The following is a 20,946-nucleotide window of genomic DNA, read 5'->3' as shown; positions in this document are numbered from 1 at the left end:
CGTGAAACCAGTGACCTTGCCTGAACTCACGTGTCCAGTCCCTGCTCCCGCTCTTACCTGTTCCAGGTGGCTATCTACTCTTTGGCCTCTGGGACCAAACTTTTCTGAATTCGGATTCCGGCTTGTGCCACTTCTGGTTGCCTAACTTCAGACAATGTTCTTAGCTTTTTGAATCTCAGCTTCCCTACGAGGCAATAGTAAAGCCTCTCTTGCGAAACTGCTGTGACAAACACACGAGAAATTAACAGAAAGTCCTTTGCTTTGGTGGGTAAGTAATCACAGCTCCCCAACTTCAGCGTCTGTCTTCCTGGGCGCGCGGAACACAAGAGACACCAGCATAATAGAGCTGCTAGGCCGCGGGTGGGGGGAGGGGGAGGATCCTGTCACCATGGCAACCAGAGACGCCTTGCGTTCCCTGGCTGCCCGCGGCAGAGCAGAGAAGGCCAGCCGGCTGCCGGCCACGAAGACCCCGGCGGCATGAGGAAAGAGGAGGCCGCGGCAGTCGTGACGGTGCCTCAGGCGGGCCGCGATGGCGAGCAGTCCGGGCCTCCCGCAGGCCTGGGGTGCGCGGCGGTGCGCGGAGAACCGGGCGGCGGTGGTCCCCAGGAGTCCCGCAAGCAGTGTGAGTTCCCTTCCAGCCGTCGACACGGTGGGAGGGACGTGGGCGAGGAGAATCCGTGAAAGGCGAACGGGGAAACTGCGGTGGGACTAGCTGAAGCCGCAAAGGTTTTGCAGGGAGGGGTTGGAGTTGCTGTTTTGACAAAGGTAAGGGCCAAAGGCATCTGGTCCATTTCCCCAAGCCCTCCTTCATAAAAGGTTATCTGAGCCCAGGTAGCCTCCAACTTAATGGGCAGTGGCATTGGCCTGGAAGGTACTGAAAAAAATTGTGCACGTATGAATACACATACATATAGTATTCAAAATATTAAATTACAAAATATATTTTAATTAAAATTGTGTAAAATATAAAAATTTGTTTTACATATAAAATATGAAATTAATTTTTAAATACATAAATTATATACACACGCATGGAAATACACGTATCATTTTTGTCAATTCCTTCATTTTACAAACCGGGAAACTAAAGTCTAAACTAGCGGAAAGGATGTACCTTGCCCAGCATCACTCAGTGCAGGAGAACGCCTTCAAACACTTAAACTCCCATCTCTTGGATTCTCCGTTCATAAATTATGATAACTTGACCCTTTTAGAGTCTCACAATTATGGGTCACATGTTAACACACTGCTGCTGTTTCCTCCTGTCCTGCCAAACATACAAACAACCTTGCAAGAAGTAAAAAGCAGTTCTGGTTCACAACCAACATAGTTGAAAGTTGAGTCCGCGCCAGGTCAAAGCGCTTATCCATCTTGTTCCATAAATTTACAGATATTTCCCAGCCCCGTGTGCCCCACATGTCTTCAGTAGGTGCTAAGGAATGATGAAGATGAAAATAATAGTCTGAAGAAGGTGAGCAATTCTCAGCCACTCTGCAGAGCCTCGCTGATTACCCCTCTAGAGAGCAAGGGTTGGGCTGAAGCAGCTCGACTTCCGCTCCCCCAGGGACCACACACCCCTTCTTGAGAGCCCAGCACCTCCCTAGGAGCCTCAGAACTGCTGTTGCCTGCCTCTTTCCTCAGCATCAGTCACAATATACTTGATTATGATGCCTCATTCTTGTTCTTGTCAACAGCATGCAGAGACTTTTATTTAGAGCAACTAAGTTCAGTGTATATGTAAGTATTCAGTATATTTAAGGAATTCCTTACTCCGACTTGAAATTCTACCTGGAAATTTTCTCATAAGCGATACTAGAATTTAGAGGTTCTTTATTCCTTTTGGCTGTAGGAGTAAAAGGTGGAATTAGCCATTTGCTTGTCAGTTGAACAAATATTGAGTCCTGATTGCGTGCCTTCCATTGGGCAGTTGCTGGGAAATGAGTAATGAATTAAGGCTGGTGTCCAAACACTCAGGGGCTGACAGAGTCAGGGTAGAAACATATGAAGAGTGCCTGCCTCAACCTTCCTGAGCTCATTGTTTAGGGCCTCAACTCAAGTAGAGACAGATTATTCATACCTGTTAAATTAAATGGGCACAAGTACCCATTTAATTTTCAAAAAAAAAATTTTTTTAAGTCTTCAGTCTCTATTTTTTGGAAAGGTCCTCAGTGTCTGTACAGCTTCTACTCCCTAATCACACATCTGCTCCCAAATATACACAGATAAAAGGTGGCCCTTTCCCACTGAAACATCTTTGAATTATATAACGGTGGCTATTTGAGCCCCACCAAATCTTTTATCGCCTCAGTGTTACCTTTATTTATTCATTTTAGTGTTATCTTTAAAATAACTTGTAGCGCTCTCACCATGCTGGCTGAACTATCCCAATATTCTCCGTTTTATTAAATCACTGAATCCAGTATTCTAGGTACCATCAGATTAGGGTAGTGTGGTAGGACCATAACTTCGCTTGATCTGAACATTATTCTTCTATTAGGTGAATCTATATAAATTCACAATAGCTGTTTAGACAGACACATTAGATTCTTAACACACAACAAATGCAATCTATGACATCCTCAGTGTCTCTTTTCCCATCTGTCCAATTGAAAACATTTGACCAAGGCCTTTTCTGTCCTATACTTATAGAGTTCTTCTGTTTAGTCCTAAATGCAGGTCATTATATTATCCCCATCAATACCATCCTATGGATATGAACACTTCATTCCAAGTATGGAAGGCCCTTTGAGTCCTGAGTTTGCCATTCAGCCCGTAAACCATTCACCATGTCTGTGTCATTCTCACATTTGGTGAGTTTGCTGAAAGTTCCTATATTCAGATTAACTAATTAAATGGTGAACCCCACAGTCCAAGTAGAGTCTCTGGAAGCCCCTGATCTGTCAAGTAGCATCTTTGGCTGGGCACTCTGCCTCCTATATGAATGCACTTTATCAAATGTCTTGCCGAAATGCAAATACTATACTATGGCTACAACATCTCCTTAATCTAGCTAGTTTAGTAACTTGGTTTGAGAGGGTCAGCTATGTTGTTCAGTCGCTAAATCATGTCCGACTCTTGGCGACCCTATGGACTGCTAGCATCCCAGGCTTCCCTGTCCTTCACTATCTCTTGGAGTTTGCTCAAACTCATGTCCATTGAGTCAGTGATGCCACCCAACCATCTCATTCTCTGTTGTCCCCTTCTCCTCCTGTCTTCAATCTTTCCCAGCATCAGGGTGTTTTCCAAAGAATCAGCTATTCGCATCAGGTGGCCAAAGTATTGAAGCATCAGCTTTAGCATCAGTCCTTTCAATGAACATTCAGGGTTTATTTCCTTTAGGATTGACTGGTTTGATCTCCTTTCTGTCCAAAGAACTCTCAAAAGTTTTCTCCTGAACCACAGTTTGAAAGAATCAATTTCTTTTAATTTTTATGACTAGTTTTAAAATCTTTCGAAACTTACCTTCTCATCCATAAGTGAAAGTTGCTCAGTTGTATCCAAACCTTTGCTACCACATGGACTGTAGTCCATGGAATCTTCTAGGCCAGAATACTGGTGTGGGTAGCCTTTCCCAATCCAGGGATTGAACAAGGTCTCCCATATTGCAGGCAGATTCTTTACCAGCTGAGCGATAAGGGAAGCCCCTCTTCCATAAAGTAGGAATAATTTTACCTTCCTATAGGCTGATTGTCAAGAAGAAAGATAGTATACATAAGATGCCTAGAGCATGGTAGCATTCAATAAACCGTAGCAATTGTTAGTAGCCAGCTTGTTCGCTTCCTTCCTTTCTTTGTCTTTCTCTTTGTCTTCCTTAGAGCAAGGAATATTTGCCCAAACTAGCTCTTTATGAGTTTCCCAGGTGGCACAGTGGTAAAGAATCCACCTGCCAATGCAAGAGACACGGGTTTGATTCCTAGTCCAGGAAGATCCCCTGGTAAGAAATGGCAACCCACGCCAGTATTCTTACCTGGAAAATCCCATTGACAGAGAAACCTGGTGGGCTACAGTGCATGGGGTCCCAAATAGTTGGGCATGACTTAGTGTGCATGCACATGCACACGCGCGCATAAACACGCGCACACACACACACACACACAGCTGTTTACAAGTCTGTCATTTTTCATAGTTCCTTGAAACCTTTGATGATTTCTTCTGTGAATTCTTGTGAGAGAAGGGCTGAAATTTGTCAAGAGACGTCAAATTACAGCAAGTGATCTCTTCATTTCTACTGAGCTATTATAGGCTTTTCCTCTTAGCCAAATTTCTTAAACCCTTTTCTGCCTGAAGATCGTGATTTAACTAAATTTTAATCCAGAGTTAAACTTGAGTAATGCTGACCCACATTCATCTCTCATTTGTATGACTCTGAATTGGGGGGAAAACAAGCCCAGACCCAGAGAATATCTCACTCTACCTTGTTCATGTCTGAGGGTGTGTTTGGGTCTCACGACCAGGAATGACCTAGACCCGTGGCGAGAAGCATTAGGTCTCTTGCCCCATTTGGGCCAGTCTGCACACAAGTCAAATTTGTTCTTCATCAGTTGGTCTAGAAAAGAGGACACCTGCCATATCTTTGCATCGGTCATTGAGATTCTCCATGGCTCCCTGGACTGAGTTTTTAAGCACTAGGACTAGAACTACTGGCTGCCTGCTGTTCACAGCGCTGGGTGGGCAGACACACACACAGAGGAATCTGCGCTCCACCTGATTGAACAGTGCTTTGCTTCCACTTGAACACACACTTGTTGAGCATCTATTATTTTTTTAATTTGTATTTATTTATTTTTGGCTGTGCTGGGTCTTCGTAGCTTCACGCAGGCGCTCTCTAGTTGTGGCAAGCGGAGGCTACTCTCTCATCCCTCAATGAGGAGCACAGGCTCTGGGGACCAGGGGCTTCGGTAGTTCACAGGCTCTAGGCTCAGCAGTTGTGGTGCCCAGGCTTAGCTTCCCCGACGTATGTGGGATCTAGTTCCCTGACCAGGGATCGAACTCCGTGTCCTCTGCATTGGCAGGCGGACCAGCAGGGAAATCTACTATTATGTCACACTCTGTTCTAGGACTCTGATGAGCTGAACAGACAACACCTCTGCTCTCACCGTATATAGCCTGGCAAGGGAGACATACAGTGCTAATAGTTACACAAATAAAATTGTACATAAAGTAAATGAGGCTGCATACACATTGCAATAAGTCAAATGAAAGCAAAGAGGAAAATACTATGAGAAAAAGTAACCAGGGACATTGTGGAGCCAAGGAAATTTCCTTAAAGAACTGACATCTCAGCCTAGACCTGACATTCAGGTAGAAGTTACCCAGGCAAAAATAATTATGAGAAGGACAGTTCAGGCAGAGAAAATAGAATGTACAAAAGAGACAATGTGTGGGGATGGACAGAAAGGCCACGTGGCCGGAGCTCAGAGAGCAAGAGAGAGAAGGGCTGACAGGAGAGTCTGGAGAGACATATGGGCTCAGATGACTCCCTGGGCTGAGCAGAAGAAATGTAGCTAAAGAGCTTAGAAAAAACAGTCCATCCTCAACTGTAACAGTGAAGTCTTGTGGGGCCAGGTTTGGAGGTCAGGAAAAGGTCATATGTCCATTAGTCACACTCCACTACAATTCAGGTTTATTCTTTTAAAAAGCTGATGAAATACTACTAGACTGTTCTGTATCATGTATCTGGATTGTAGGCTCTATGCATGAAAGTGAAAGTTGCTCAGTCGTGTCCAACTCTTGCGACCCCATGGACTATACAGTCCATGGAATTCTCCAGAATACTGGAGTGGGTAGCCTTTCCCTTCTCCAGGGGATCTTCCCAACCCAGGGATCAAACCCAGGTCTCCCACATTGCAGGCAGATTCTTTACCGTCTGAGCCACCATATATCTTTATTATTCACTGCTGTGTCCTCTGTCCCAAATGCCTGGCACAGAGTATGTCTTTAATAAGAATTTATTGAATAAATGAAAGTTTTCTTCAAGTTAATGAAGAAAACTTCATATATTACTTCATAATACTTAAAATAAGTTATCTGAAACTTAACCACAAAATATAAAGTTCTCTCCCTGGCAAAGCTAAAAGTTACACTGGAAGGGATCTTTCCAAAATAGAGTCTGCAGGATGAAACACCTGTTATTTGTATGGAAGGATTTGTCTCTTTAAAAAATAGTTATTTATGTAAATAATGGCTAGAAGGTTGGGCAGAATTTATGGTAAGTAACCAATTTTGTTAATACCTTTACAGGGAAGAAGTTTTTATATTGTGAACCACATAAGAGAATTAAGGAAGTACTCGAAGAAGAACTTTATATTAAAAGAGATGAATGCCACATTAAACATCCACCTGCAGGTAATCTCAGTGACAAATTAAGTATATTTGTAAAATGGATATAAAATTACCTGTTTGATGGCAGTGATTATTTTATTTATTGTAAAACCATGAGTATTAAAAGAAAAACAGTCCCCTGGGAGGTTCTTGGATAATTTTATAATTATTTTGCCTTTGCCCAAATAAATTAATGTATTTACATTGCTGTCCCACATTTTTGGTGGATTTATTTCTACTTAATGATAAGTAGAATTTTTTCCAAGTGTCTGGAAAGCACAATAGCATCCTCAATCTTTATCAATATGCTGCTGCTGCTGCTAAGTCACTTCAGTCATGTCCGACTCTGTGCGACCCCATAGACAGCAGCCCACCAGGCCCCCCATCCCTGGGATTCTCCAGGCAAGAACACTGGAATGGGTTGCCATTTCCTTCTCCAATGCATGAAAGTGAAAAATGAAATTGAAGTCGCTCATTCGTGCCTGACTCTTAGCAACCCCATGGACTGCAGCCTACCAGGCTCCTCTGCCCATTGGATTTTCCAGGCAAGAGTACTGGAGTAGGGTGCCATTGCCTTCTCCATAAGTAGTACCAATAACCGTGATGCTCAAAGTATTGACTGCATCAGAATTATCTAGGAATTACGGGTTAAAAGCAGACGGCTGAGCCCCATCTATAGAGTAACTAGCTTAGAAAGTCTGGGATGGGGCCCAAGAATTTGTATTTCTACCAAGTCCCAAGTTGATGATGCTGGTCCAGAGACCCCACTTTGCAAATTACTGACTCAGAAGAATCTAAGTCATTTAAATAGGTCAATTCATCCCAGGATTTTATCTCACATACACATAGTATATGGGTTACATGGTCTGGGCATTGATAGCTCACACTGATGATTCATTTGAAAAAAGATATGCTCTAAAGAGGGTTTCCCTGAGAGCTCAGAGGTAAAGAATCTGCCTATCCATGCAGGAGATGTGGGTTCGATCCCTGGGTCAGGAAGATTCCCTGGAGGAGGGCATGGCAACCCACTACAGTATTCTTAACCTGGAGAATCCCATGGACAGAGGAGCCTGACAGGTTAGGGTCGCACAGAGTTGGATATGACTAAAGCAACTGAGCACACACACATGCATGCTCTAAGGAATCCCTTATAGACATTATTTTGAAACTGCTGGAGCTCCTTATTTTTTATAGTTCCTTCTCTGTGATTACTAGGTGCATATTTCATGTTTTTATTGAAACCCTCTTGGATACCAGCAGTTGCTTGAAGATATAAAAGAAATGAGACATGACTCCTGTACGTAGAGAACTTGACGTTTTCTGAGGAGAATTGTTGAAAAATGGGCTGTGCTGTGTTAAGTTGCTTCAGTCGTGTCCAACTCTTTGCAACCTTATGGACTGCAGCCCACCAGGCTCCTCTGTCCGTGGAATTCTCCAGGCAAGAAAACTGGAGTGGGTAGTCATTTCCTCCTCCAGGGGATATTCCTGACCCAGGGATCGAACATGTCTCAGATTTCCTGCACTGGCAGGCATGTTCTTTACCATAGGTGCCACCTGGGAAGCCCAGGCTAGTGGGACCCAAATTAGAGCAGAGGCTGCAGGCCCAGAGGTACAACTTTCAGACTCTGTGACATAGTTTCACACTTTATGGGGTTTTTCCTATTTCTTCACTCCCTGTTCTGTCCCATTGATCTATTTCAATGCCACATTGATACTACAGCTTTTAATAATGTCTTCTTTTTCCTTTAAGAATTGTTTTCCCTCCACTTTACATTTTAAAACCAGCATAGAAACGCCTTTTAAGGTCTTCTTGCATCACCCATTCTTATGGAAAGAGAGGTCAAAGGAATGGCTAATTTTGTTCATACAGTGTCTTGAAGGAAAGTTTAAAGTCTTAGAGTTTGAACTCTACAGATGGATGCAGAATGACCAACTAAATTGTTTCTCTGAAACCCAATCTGCAATTGTATTTGGGTCCCCTTCATTTCAGAGATTACATAAAAGCTCATTTATACACTATTTGGATGGTGTGTTGATTCTTAATGGATAAATTTATTTATGTCAGTCTGAATAATTAGGAAAAATCATTTGGTTTATAAACATTTATTTTTCTAGGCAATCTTAAATATTGAAAGTGAAAGTGGCTCCGTCATGTCCAACTCTTTGCGACCCCATGGACTATACAGTCCATGGAATTCTCCAGGCCAGAATTCTGGAGTGGGTAGTCTTTTCCTTCTCCAGGGGATCTTCCCAACCCAGGTACTGAACCCAGGTCTTCTGCATTGCGGATGGATTCTTTACCAGCTGAGCCACAAGGGAAGCTCAAGAATGCTGGAATGGGTAGCCTAACCCTTCTGCAAAGGATCTTCCAGACCCAGGAATCCAACTGGGGTCTCCTGCCTTGCAGGTGGATTCTTTACAAACTGAGCTATCAGGGAAGACTTCTTAAATATTTTTCATATAAAATGAAGACCGCATGGGGTGCTGCATTTTTTGTAGCATCCACCAGAGGTCGCACAGAGGTGCTATTTTAGCCTAGAAAAAATATTTCAAAGCTGAGAATTGCTTCTGTAACGTTAAGTTTTAAAGGGCTCTAATGGATAAAAAACGGAAGCCTACTAAATTTTTTCTTTTTCGTTTCTTCTCCTTTTCATGGCTGGAAGCCCCATGTGGACCAGAACAGGAAACTAGCACCTAGGGAGAGTTCCACACCCTTCCAGCCTAGCCCCGAGAGCTAAGGCTGGCAGTGTTCATCAGCTACTGTAAACTGCAAGGTTTACAGTGACAAACTCTTTTAAATATCAGAAGAAAGATACAGCCTCTCTTGCTGGAGGACACACCTTGCCACACACACCCAGAATTCTGCATAAAACTCTTAGGGATTTTTAGGACCTTGAATGTAGTCTTCTAAGGTAGTGCAGTAGTAAAGAATCTGCCTGTGAATGAGGGAGACGCAGGAGAAAGGGGTTTGATCCCTGGGTTGAGAAGATCCCTTAGAGAAAGGCATGACAACCCACTAGAGGAAGGCATGGCAACCCACTCCAGTGTTCTTGCCTGGGAAATCTCATGGAAAGAGGAGCCTGGTGGGCTACAGTCCATGGGGCTGCAAAAGAGTCAGACACAACAGCAACTGAGCACGCACGCACATGACTTATAAGCAGCCATCCCTAGATGTTAGAAGTTAGACCCATTATTTCTACGTTTTCACTTATTGGCTCTGTCACCCATCCCAATTAGGCCTTTGCTTCCACGCATGCAAGGAAATTGTTCCTTTCCAGATTGCAAATGACCTTTGTTGTTAAGGTCAAAGGTAGTGATCTTCAAGGTCAAATCCAATCCACAAACTCAACTTCTCCACAGCATATGACATAACCATTTACTCCTTCCCCAGAAAACACTTTCTCAGCTCAGCCTCCAGGTCACCATGCTCCAGTCTCCTGGTTTGAGTTGTACCACCCGTTCTCTATCCTCCTTGCTGACTCTGCTTCTTCTATGCTCTAAAATGTGTAAAACTCAGTCATAGACCTTTTTCTGTATCCATACTCCCTCCCTGCAGATCACACTTGGCCCTCTTGTGCTGACAACTCCAAAATTTATATCTCTGCCCTCTGATTTTCAAATTCCCAGAAGCCTACATGGCTTGGATATCTAAAGGCCTCTCAAACTTAGCATGACCAAAACAGAACTGAATAAAAATCTTTGAAAAATTTTAATATGGACCATTTTAAGTCTTTATTAAATCTTTTATAGTATTGTTTTTGTTCTATGTTTTGGGGTTTTGGCCACGAGGCATGCAGGATCTTCGTTCCCTGGTGGTAGTGTTTTAGTTTCTAAGTCGTGTCCGACTTTTGCGACCCTGTGGACTGTAGCCTGCCAGGCTCCTCTGTCCATGGGATTCTCCAGGCAAGAATACTGGAGTTGGGGTGCCATTCCCTTCTCCAGGGGATCTTCCAACCCAGGGATTGAACCCAGGTCTCCTGTATTGCAGGCAGATTCTTTACCGATTTAGCTACGAAGGAAGCCCAAATTCCCTGACCAGGGATCAAACCTGCACCCTCTGCATTGGAAGGTGAAATCTTAACCACTGGACCACCAAGGACATCCCTAAATCCCAGCTTTTAAATCCCACTCTTCAGTGGGTCTTCCCCATCTCAAGAAATGGTACCATCATTCACTCAGTTGATTAGGCCTAGAAGGCAAATCCTCTCTCCATGGTCAGTCCATCAGTGAATCCTGTGAAATCTATATTTGAAAGATATTTGAAATCTCCCCACCTTGCCCAAAACATCTACTTCTGCTTCATTGACTATGCTAAAGCCTTTGACTGTGTGGATCACAACAAACTATGGAAAATTCTGAAAGAGATAGGAATACCAGACCACCCTAACTTCCTCCTGAAAAACCTGTATGCCAGTCAAGAAACAACAGGTAGAACCAGACATGGAACAACAGACTGGTTCCAAACTGGGGAAAGAGTACATCAAGGCTGCATATTGTCACCCTGCTTATTTAACTCACATGCAGAGTACATCATGCAAAATGCTGGGCTGGAGGAAGCACAAGCTGGAATCAAGATTGCAGGGAGAAATATCAATAACCTCAGATATGCAGATGATACCACCATTATGGCAGAAGATGAAGAACTAAAGAGCCTCTTGATGAAAGTGAAAGAGGAGAGTGAAAAAGCTGGCTTAAAACTCAACATTCAAAAAATGAAGATCATGGCATCTGGTCCCATCACTTCATGGCAAATAGGGAAACAGTGGAAACAGTGAGAGACTTTATTTTGGGGGGCTCCAAAATCACTGCAGATGGTGACTACACCCATGAAACTAAAAGACACTTACTCCTTGGAAGAAAAGCTATGACCAAACTAGACAGCATATTGCCAACAAAGGTCAGTCTAGTCAAAGATGTGGTTTTTCCAGTAGTCATGTATGGATGTGAGAGTTGGAGCATAAAGAAGGCTAAGCACTGAAAAACTGATGCTTTTGAACTGTGATGCTGGAGAAGACTCTTGAGAGTCCCTTGGACTGCAAGGAAATCAAAGCAGTCAGTCCTAAAGGAAATCAGTCCTGAATATTCATTGGAAGGACTGATGCTGAAACTGAAGCTCCAATACTTTGGCCACCTGATGGGAAGGGCTGACTCATTAGAAAAGACCCTGATGCTGGGAAAGATTGAAGGCAGGAGAAGGGGACAACAGACGATGAGATGGTTGGATCGCATCACTGACTCAATAGACAGGAGTTTGAACAAGCTCCAGGAGATGGTGATGGACAGAGAAGGCTGATGTGCTGCAGTCCATGGGGTCACAAAGAGTCAGACATGACTAAGCAGCTGAACAATAGCGAACACTTTGCCCACAATCACCTGCTCCAAACCCCAGTCGTCTCTTGCAGGCTCAGCAATAGCCCCCAGTGACAATTTCTACTCCTTCCGCCTGCAGTCTATTCTCTTCTCAGAAACCAGAGGCATCTCTGACAAACATAAATCTTTGCCCATCACCGCCATGCTTAAAGCTCTCCAATGCCTTCTTATTTTCCTTAGGCTAAATTTCAACTTTGTCGTGTGGCCTGCTCACCTCTGTGAACTCATCTCCCATACTCTCTGACTCCACTTTAGCCACACAGTTTTTCTTGAAATTCCCTTGAGAGTCTTCTCCAGGACCACAGTTCAAAAGCATCATTTATTCAGCACTCAGCCTTATGTATGGTCCAACTCTCACATCTGTACATGACTGCTGGCAAAACCAAAGCTTTGACTATACAGACCTTTGTCAGCAAAGTGATGTCTCTGTTTTTTAATATGATGTCTAGGTTTGTTGTTCTTCCATGCAGCAAGTGGTAGAAATAAGAAAAAAAGTATTTCTGTGGTATCCATGCCTCCAATAAATGTAGAAAAAGAAAAAACTGGGAGAGCCAATTATTTCTTACCTCTAGCCTCCTCTACTTACTTATATTATTTGCCTGGCCCTTTCTCTCTCTTTTTTCTATGTGTATATACACATATGAATATATATTTTTATTTGAATTTAAGCAATATATACTGTTCTTTATATACACCCAGTTCAGTTCAGTTCAGTCACTCAGTCGTGTCCAGCTCTTTGCGACCCCATGAATTGCAGCACGCCAGGCCTCCCTGTCCATCATCAACTCCCGGAGTACACCCAAGCCTATCTAAATCCTGGGAATCATTAACTTATTGACCTCACTGGGCCTCACTTCTAGCATTGTTTTATTGTTTGGGGGCATGTCTCTTGCTCTTGTTACATGTTGTTGTTGCTAAACAAGCCTACTTGGTTTTGTTGTTAAGCAAGTCTGCTTCCTTCAGTCATCATTAACTTACAGGAGTCTCCTATACCTTTTGCTTCACTTACAGTCCCCCAGTGGGATTAGCTATTTAATCTCCTACTTTGTCCCTTTACTCTTTCCGTATCACTATTCTTCCCATTTTGTAGCTCTAGAAGCTGAGACCAGGGGAAGGTACAGTAACTGTTGCCACTCAGTGGAATAACTGATACATGAATGTAGGTTCATCTGAAGCTGATATCTTTGCTCTTTGTCACTGGGTTATACTTTATAAGATTATATTTTCTTAGAAGGCAAAAAGATTTGAAACTGCATTGGTAGCGAATAGTATTATTTTCGGTTAACACAAGATTGTCATGATCTTATCCAGGTTCAGGTTCAAACCTGAGACAGAACAGGTTTCAGAGGCTTTACATGTTCTGTCAGATAAGCCATTGGGCCTGGATCTACAGAATCTCATCATCCTGAGAAAAAGAAATGCGGTTTTCTGATCAGCAGTGCAGGAGACCAGCTGTAGTACAGAAGTGTGTGTGTGCTCAGTGCTCAGTTGTGTCCGACTCTTTGCGACTCCATAGACTGTAGACCACCAGGCCCCTCTGTCCATGGGATTCTCCAGGCAAGAATACTGGACTGGGTTACCATTTCCTTCTCCAAGGGATCTTCCCAACCCAGGGATCAAACTCAAATCTCTTACATCTCCTACATTGGCAGCCAGGTTCTTTAGCACTAACACCACCTGGGAAGCCCTGTAATACAGGAGATGTGGGTCAATCCCTGGGTCAGAAGATGCCCTGGAGAAGGAAATGGCAGCCTACTCCAGTGTTCTTGCCTGGGAAATCTAATAGACAGGGGAACCTGGTGGGTTACAGTCCATGAGGGTCTGAGCTTCCCTGGTGGCTCAGACGGTTAAGTGTCTGAGTGCAATGCGGGAGACCAGGGTTCAATCCCTGGGTCGGGAATACCCCCTGGAGGAAGAAATGGCAACCCATTCCAGTACTCTTGCCAGGAGAATTCTATGGACAGAGGAGCCTGGTGGGCTACAGTCCATGGGGTCGCAAAGAGTTGGACACGTCTTGAGCGACTTCACTTTACTTTCACTTAGCAACTAAATGGCTGACCACCACCATGTAACTTTCTGGATAAGTAAAGAATTTAGCTAACACAGAAGCAGAAGATATTAAGAAGAGGTGGCAAGAATACACAGAAGAACTGTACAAACAAGATCTTCATGAACCAGATAATCACGATGGTGTGATCACTGACCTAGAGCCAGACATCGTGGAATGTGAAGTCAAGTGGGCCTTAGAAAGCATCACTATGAACAAAGCTAGTGGAGGTGATGGAATTCCAGTTGAGCTATTTCAAATCTGAAAGATGATGCTGTGAAAGTGCTGCACTCAATATGCCAGCAAATTTGGAAAACTCAGCAGTGGCCAAAGGACTAGAAAAGGTCAGTTTTCATTCTAATCCCAAAGAAAGGCAATGCCAAAGAATGCTCAAACTACCGCACAATTGCACTCATCTCACACGCTAGTAAAGTAATACTCAAAATTCTCCAAGCCAGGCTTTAGCAATACGTGAACTGTGAACTTCCTGATCTTCAAGCTTGTTTTAGAAAAGGCAGAGGAACCAGAGATCAAATTGCCAACATCTTCTGGATCATCGAAAAACCAAGAGAGTTCCAAAAAAACATCTATTTCTGCTTTATTGACTATGCCAAAGCCTTTGACTGTGTGGATCACAATAAACTGTGGAAAATTCTTCATGAGATGGGAATACCAGACCACCTGACCTGCCTCTTGATAAATCTATATGCAGGTCAGGAAGCAACAGTTAGAACTGGACATGGAACAACAGACTGGTTCCAAATAGGAAAAGGAGAACGTCAAGGCTGTACATTATCACCCTGCTTATTTAACTTATATGCAGAGTACATCATGAGAAACGCTAGACTGGAAGAAACACAAGCTGGAATCAAGATTGCAGGGAGAAATATCAATAACCTCAGATATGCAGATGACACCACCCTTATGGCAGAAGTGAAGAGGAACTAAAAAGCCTCTTGAAGAAAGTGAAAGAGGAGAGTGAAAAAGTTGGCTTAAAGCTCAACATTCAGAAAATGAAGATCATGGCATCTGGTCCCATCACTTCATGGGAAATAGATGGGGAAACAGTGGAAACAGTGTCAGACTTTATTTTTCTGGGCTCCAAAATCACTGCAGATGGTGACTGCAGCCATGAAATTAAAAGACACTTACTCCTTGTAAGGAAAGTTATGACCAACCTAGATAGCATATTCAAAAGCAGAGACATTACTTTGCCAACAAAGGTCCGTCTAGTCAAGGCTATAGTTTTTCCTGTGGTCATGTATGGATGTGAGAGTTGGACTGTGAAGAAGTCTGAGCAGCGAAGAATTGATGCTTTTGAACTGTGGTGTTGGAGAAGACTCTTGAGAGTCCCTTGGACTGCAAAGAGATCCAACCAGTCCATTCTGAAGGAGATCAGCCCTGGGAGTTCTTTAGAGGGAATGATGCTAAAGCTGAAACTCCAGTACTTTGGCCACCTCATGTGAAGAGTTGACTCACTGGAAAAGACTCTGATGCTGGGAGAGATTGGGGGCAGGAGGAGAAGGGGGCGACAGAGGATGAGATGGCTGGATGGCATCACTGACTCGATGGACGTTGAGTCTGAGTGAACTCCGGGAGTTGGTGATGGACAGGGCGGCCTGGCGTGCTGCGATTCATGGGGTCGCAAAGAGTCGTCAGACTGAGCGACTGAACTGAACTGAACTGATAATTCATGTATTTTTAGTGGTTCCCTGAAATTTTTCCCCTCCTTCCAATTTTTTAAAAAGAAGAGGTAGGTTTATGAGGCATGCATTACAGGACTATTGCATTCATTTTGCCATTGATTTTAAAACAATATCTACATTTCAAAAAATTCTGTAAGAGAACCACACAGAAGTAAATTAATGTACTAATTTAATGTTTTTAAGTTGCTAGGGTTTTTTGTATTTTTCTGGCTTAAACTAGCAGAGTTTATGGTAGTCGTGAAAAATTTGATGAATGAAGCTTACTAGTTTTCTCTTACACAACATTCTATTTCCTGATTAATTTTGGGAGTGTGGTACCAGACACATTCATTTGTGTCTATATGTGCCTGAATGCATGCAAACTTACTTTGAGTCTGGTTTATTATGTTTAGTATAAATTTAAGAAATGTAAAACGTTACCCAGCAATTGCGGATATTTTTGCTATTCATTAACACATTCAACAAAAATGTTTTTGTACCTGCAATATACAAGGAACTTACTAGACACCAAAAGCATGTTAAAATAATTACCAAAAAAAAAAAAAAGAGAGATAATTACAGAGCTCAGAAGTCACCAAACAAAAGTTTAAATGACTTGAAATTTTCTTCCTCTGACCACGTTTACACAAAGGAAGCATGGACAGTATGTTTCTAAGCTGGCTTCTCAAGGTCTAATGTTCATTATTCACAGTCTGGAGACAGCTGAAGGAAACAAAAATGTTTTTAAAGGGCAGCCTTCTCTGTCGGACCAGGTCAGATCCCATCGGCCAAAATTTTCAGCATAAAGACTTTGTTCTGTAGCTTTCAAATTCAGGATAAAAACACACCTAAAAAGATTTCTGAGTAGAATAGGCTTGGAGGCAAGAAAAGAGGAGAAAGAAAAGAATCTCTATAATATTCCTACCTTCCAGAAAGGACTTAATTCTTTTCTCCTGGCTTCTCTCTGTGCCTGCTTCTCTTTTCAGGTTAAGCTGCCAGCAGAGGTCTCTCTGGCCAGCTCCACCCCTCCCCTTCCTTGTCTTCCTTTCTCCACCTGGAAAGCGTTTGCCCAGAGCTTAGAGGCTGAAGCTCCCTTTAAAGATGCCGCTGCTTCAATGGGTATTCATACTTCTTGCTCGTCCTCTTTTCCTCCAGGAGAATGTATCACTTTCCATAACATTTTCATCCAAAAATATCCTATCTGCTCAAAATCATGCCATTTATCCCAGCAGCCTCTGTCCCCAAGTACAATAAATGCTTGTGACTAACAGTATTCTGCTTTGAGAGTTTTCTTTTCTCACCCAGGTGTTTCTGGGCATATGCATTCGTGTTTCAGGTACTTTCTCTGTTAGGGCTTCCCTGTTGGCTCAGCAATAAAGCATCCTCCTGCCGATTCAGGAGACTCGGCTTTGATCCCTGTGTCAGGAAGATCCCCTGGAGAAGAAAATGGCAACCCACGCCAGTATTCTTGCCTGGGAAATCCCAAGGACAGAGGAGCCTGGTGGGTTACAGTCCAAGGGGTTGCAAAAAACTGGACGTGACTTAGGGAATAAACAGCAACAGCAGCAGATTGTTTCTATCAAATTGTGCTTGCATCTGAAAGAACAAACGAAATTAGATTGGTACAATCTTTCCATCTAACTTGAGATGGGTTTTCTACAGAGTTTTGCCCCCGGATCTTTTTTTTTTTTTTTCATATTTATTTATTTAGCTGTACTGGGTCTTAGTTGCTGTATATGAACTCTTAGTCGTGGCATGTGAGATCTAGTTCCCTGACCGGGGATAGAATTCAGCCAACTGCATTGGGAGCACGGAGTCTTATCCACAGGACCACCAGGGAAGTCCCTGCCTATGGATTTTTACCTGTTTTCTATTTACCAGACCTTCCCACAATATGGAATAAATCGAAACGTATTTCCTTAGTGTCGCATAGGGTGTCACAGAGAGTATTGAATAAATGTTTGTGGACTCCTTCATCTAAGAGTTTATTACCCTTTTCTATGTCTAGACAGGGCAGAAGAGGAAACTGCCTTGATCAGTTAAGAGAAGATTTGGGTTAGATATTAGAAACAGCTTGAATTTTGTAAGGTCTTGGCAGAAGGAGGTTGTGGAGGCTTCCTTGAAGGTCTTTAGAAAGGAGGGGGGGAACTAATCTTAACAGATAGCTTCAGCCACTCCATTCAGGAGCAGAGGAGGAGTCAGTTCAGTGAGTCAGTTCAATGACTGTGCCTCTGGAAACAGAGTCTCAGTCCATGCTTGGACAGGAAAATCATTGTCTCTGTAAAAAAAAAAAAAAAGCTACTATTTATTGGGTACAAAGCACTTATGTCCATTTCATCCAAATGCAACAACAATCCTTCAAGGTAGATATTATTGTCATCCCCGTGAGAGGACTGACACATACTGGATTAAATGATTTGCCCAAAGTCATAAAACTGGTAGGTGGTAGAGAAGGGACTGAAACCCAGATCGCCTCGGATCCCAAAGGCTGTGCCCCCAGTCATTACCTGCTATAGACTCTGTTCAGGAGGGGTCATGTCAGTGTGTTTGCCATGGGAAACCTTACGTCTATGGAGAATATTGGATATTAACATTTGTAGCTTCAGAAATGGGAAAACCAACTTAACGGCACTTAACTGAATTCACTTCTTTGTTTAACTTGGGTCACAGTTTTCTACACAGTAAATTCTCACTAAATACTTGTTAACTGACTCCCCAAATGTGAACATGTGATTTTAAGATACATAGAAAAGCCCAGTGCAAATCATTACTAAGCCAACACTTATTGACAGTATCAGGATTTAGGACTCTAACTTGCCTTGTGCAATGAGTAGACATTCAGTTCAGTTCAGTCCCTCAGCCATGTCGGACTCTTTGTGACCCCATGAACTGCAGCACGCCAGGCCTCCCTGTCCATCACCAACTCCCGGAGTCCACCCAAACCCATGTCCGTTGTGTCGGTGATACCATCCACCCACCTCATCCTCTGTCGTCCCCTTCTCCTCCTGCCTTCAATCTTTCCCAGCATCAGGGTCTTTTCAAATGAGTCAGCTCTTCACATCAGGTGGCCAAAGTATTGGAATTTCAGCTTCAACATCAGTCCTTCCAATGAACACCCAGGACTGGTCTCCTTTAGGATGGACTGGTTGGATCTCCTTGCAGTCCAAGGGACTCTCAAGAGTCTTCTCCAACACCACAGTTCAAAAGCATCAATTCTTTGGCGCTCAGCTTTCTTTATAGTCCAACTCTCACATCCATATATGACTACTGGAAAAACCATAGCCTTGACTAGACGGACCTTTGTTGGCAAAGTAATGTCTCTGCTTTTTAATATGCTATCTAGGTTGGTCATAACTTTCCTTCCAAGGAGTAAGTGTCTTTTAATTTCATGGCTGCAGTTACCATCTGCAGTGATTTTGGAGTCTAGAAAAATAAAGTCTGACACTGTTTCCACTGTTTCCCCATCTATTTCCCATGAAGTGATGGGACCAGAAGCCATGATCTTAGTTTTCTGAATGTTGAGCTTTAAGCCAACTTTTTCACACTCCTCTTTCACTTTCATCAAGAGGTTCGTTAGTTCTTCTTCACTTTCTGCCATGAGGGTGGTGTCATCTGCATATCTGAGGTTATTGATATTTCTCCTGGCAATCTTGATTCCAGCTTGTGCTTCTTCCAGCCCAGCATTTCTCATGATGTACTCTGCATATAAGTTAAATAAGCAGGGTGACAATATACAGCCTTGATGTTCTCCTTTTCCTATTTGGAACCAGTCTGTTGTTCCATGGCCAGTTCTAACTGTTGCTTCCTGACCTGTATACAGGTTTCTCAGGAGGCAGGTCAGGTGGTCTGGTATTCCCATTTCCTTCAGAATTTTCTACAGTTTATTGTGATCCACATAGTCAAAGGCTTTGGCATAGTCAATAAAGCAGAAATAGATGTTTTTCTGGAACTCTCTTGGTTTTTCAATGATCCAGCAGATGTTGTCAATTTGATCTCTGGTTCCTCTGCCTTTTCTAAAACCGGCTTAAACATCTGGAAGTTCATGGTTTACATATTGCTGAAGCCTGGCTTGGAGAATCCTGAGCATTACTTTACTAGTGTGTGAGATGAGTGCACTTGTGTGATAGCGTGAACATTCTTTGGTATTACCTTTCTTTGGGACTGGAATGAAAACTGACCTTTTCCAGTCCTTTGGCCACTGCTGAGTTTCCCACATTTGCTGACATACTGAGTGCAGCACTTTCACAGCATCATCTTTTAGGATTTGAAATAGCTCAACTGGAATTCCATCACCTACACTAGCTTTGTTCGTAGTGATGCTTCCTAAGGCCCACCTGACTTCACATTCCAGGATGTCAGGCTCTAGGTGAGGGTGGGTGATCACACCTTCATGATTATCTGGTTCATGAAGATCTTTCTTGTACAGTTCTTCTGTGTATTCTTGCCACCTCCTCTTAGTAGACATTACGTTACAAATATTTTGCCGTGATGTTTTCCAGTTAGTTTACTGTTTCAAGGGGAAGATTAACCAGCATCTAGTTTAAAAGATTGTAGGATCTACTGGAGGAGTTAATCTGGTAACTTTAGGTTATGTTATCTTTGGAAATATTTTGTGCTTCTAGAAGTTAAATCAGAATCAGATAAGACTGACCAATGAAGTCCACGTTTTACCTATTACATATTCCTAATTTCTCTGTGTTTTGCTGTTGGTTTCTTTATTGACTTTTCAGCTCTTTCTTTAGGGGAAGTTAAATTAGTAGCACTGTAGAAGTTTAACTGCATAGGAAATAATTGAACAAATGAACTGGAATTACACATTAAACAAATGCTAAAGTCTTTGGCTAGTGTAATTAACTCAAATAAGTCTCCACCCAAATCAGAAAAATAATCACCAGGTAAATAGTTTAAAAACACTCTGTGCTAAAAGCAGTAGAAACTAATAATCATTATCTTGCTTTTGAAAATATTGACAGTGGCCCTGGAAGGGATTTGGAGCATTAAAAGGAACCTCCCTGTGGGAGGCTTGAAGCCAGGACTGCAGAGCAGGAACAGCTTACTGCCACAAGCCAAGTACTATTCAAGGCACGGAGGCCTGAGAAGTAAGATCCTGATACCCTTGATTTCCCCCTGCTCCCTGGTGGCTCAGACAGTAAAGAATCTGTCTGCAGTGAGGGAGATCTGGGTTTGATCCCAGGGTCGGGAAGATCCCCTGGAGAAGGGCATGGCAACCCACTCCAGTATTCTTGCCTGGAGAATCTAATGAGCAGAGAAGCTTGGTGGGCTACAGTCCATGGGATCACAAACAGTTGGACATGCTGAGCGACTAACTCTTTCTTTCATACTTGATTTCCAAGCCCAGTGTGGAGGGTGCTATTGCTATGCTGTCCTAAGTCACTTCCATTATGTCCGACTGTTTGCAACCCCATGGATTGTAGCCCACCAGACGCCTCTATCCAAAGGGTTCTCCAGACAAGAATACTGGAGTGGGTTGCCATTCCCTCCTCCAGGGGATCTTCCCAACCC

General features: G+C 43.0%; 1 protein-coding gene across 1 annotated transcript in view; it reads left to right on the top strand.

Annotated features, from left to right (window-relative positions):
- Positions 1 to 387: 387 nt before the first annotated feature.
- Positions 388 to 20,946, top strand: part of C15H11orf97 (chromosome 15 C11orf97 homolog) — a 34,456-nt gene continuing 13,897 nt past the window's right edge. The window contains exons 1-3 of the mRNA XM_061440190.1: positions 388 to 622; positions 6,241 to 6,345; positions 20,397 to 20,522. Of these exons, the coding sequence (XP_061296174.1) occupies positions 478 to 622; positions 6,241 to 6,345; positions 20,397 to 20,522 (376 nt within the window). The 5' untranslated portion in view covers positions 388 to 477. The remainder of the gene's footprint in view (positions 623 to 6,240; positions 6,346 to 20,396; positions 20,523 to 20,946) is intronic.

This window comes from Bos javanicus, chromosome 15, assembly GCF_032452875.1.
Source record: "Bos javanicus breed banteng chromosome 15, ARS-OSU_banteng_1.0, whole genome shotgun sequence".
In the NCBI taxonomy this organism is placed as follows: domain Eukaryota; kingdom Metazoa; phylum Chordata; class Mammalia; order Artiodactyla; family Bovidae; genus Bos; species Bos javanicus.
This window is presented reverse-complemented; position numbering and strand designations above follow the sequence as displayed.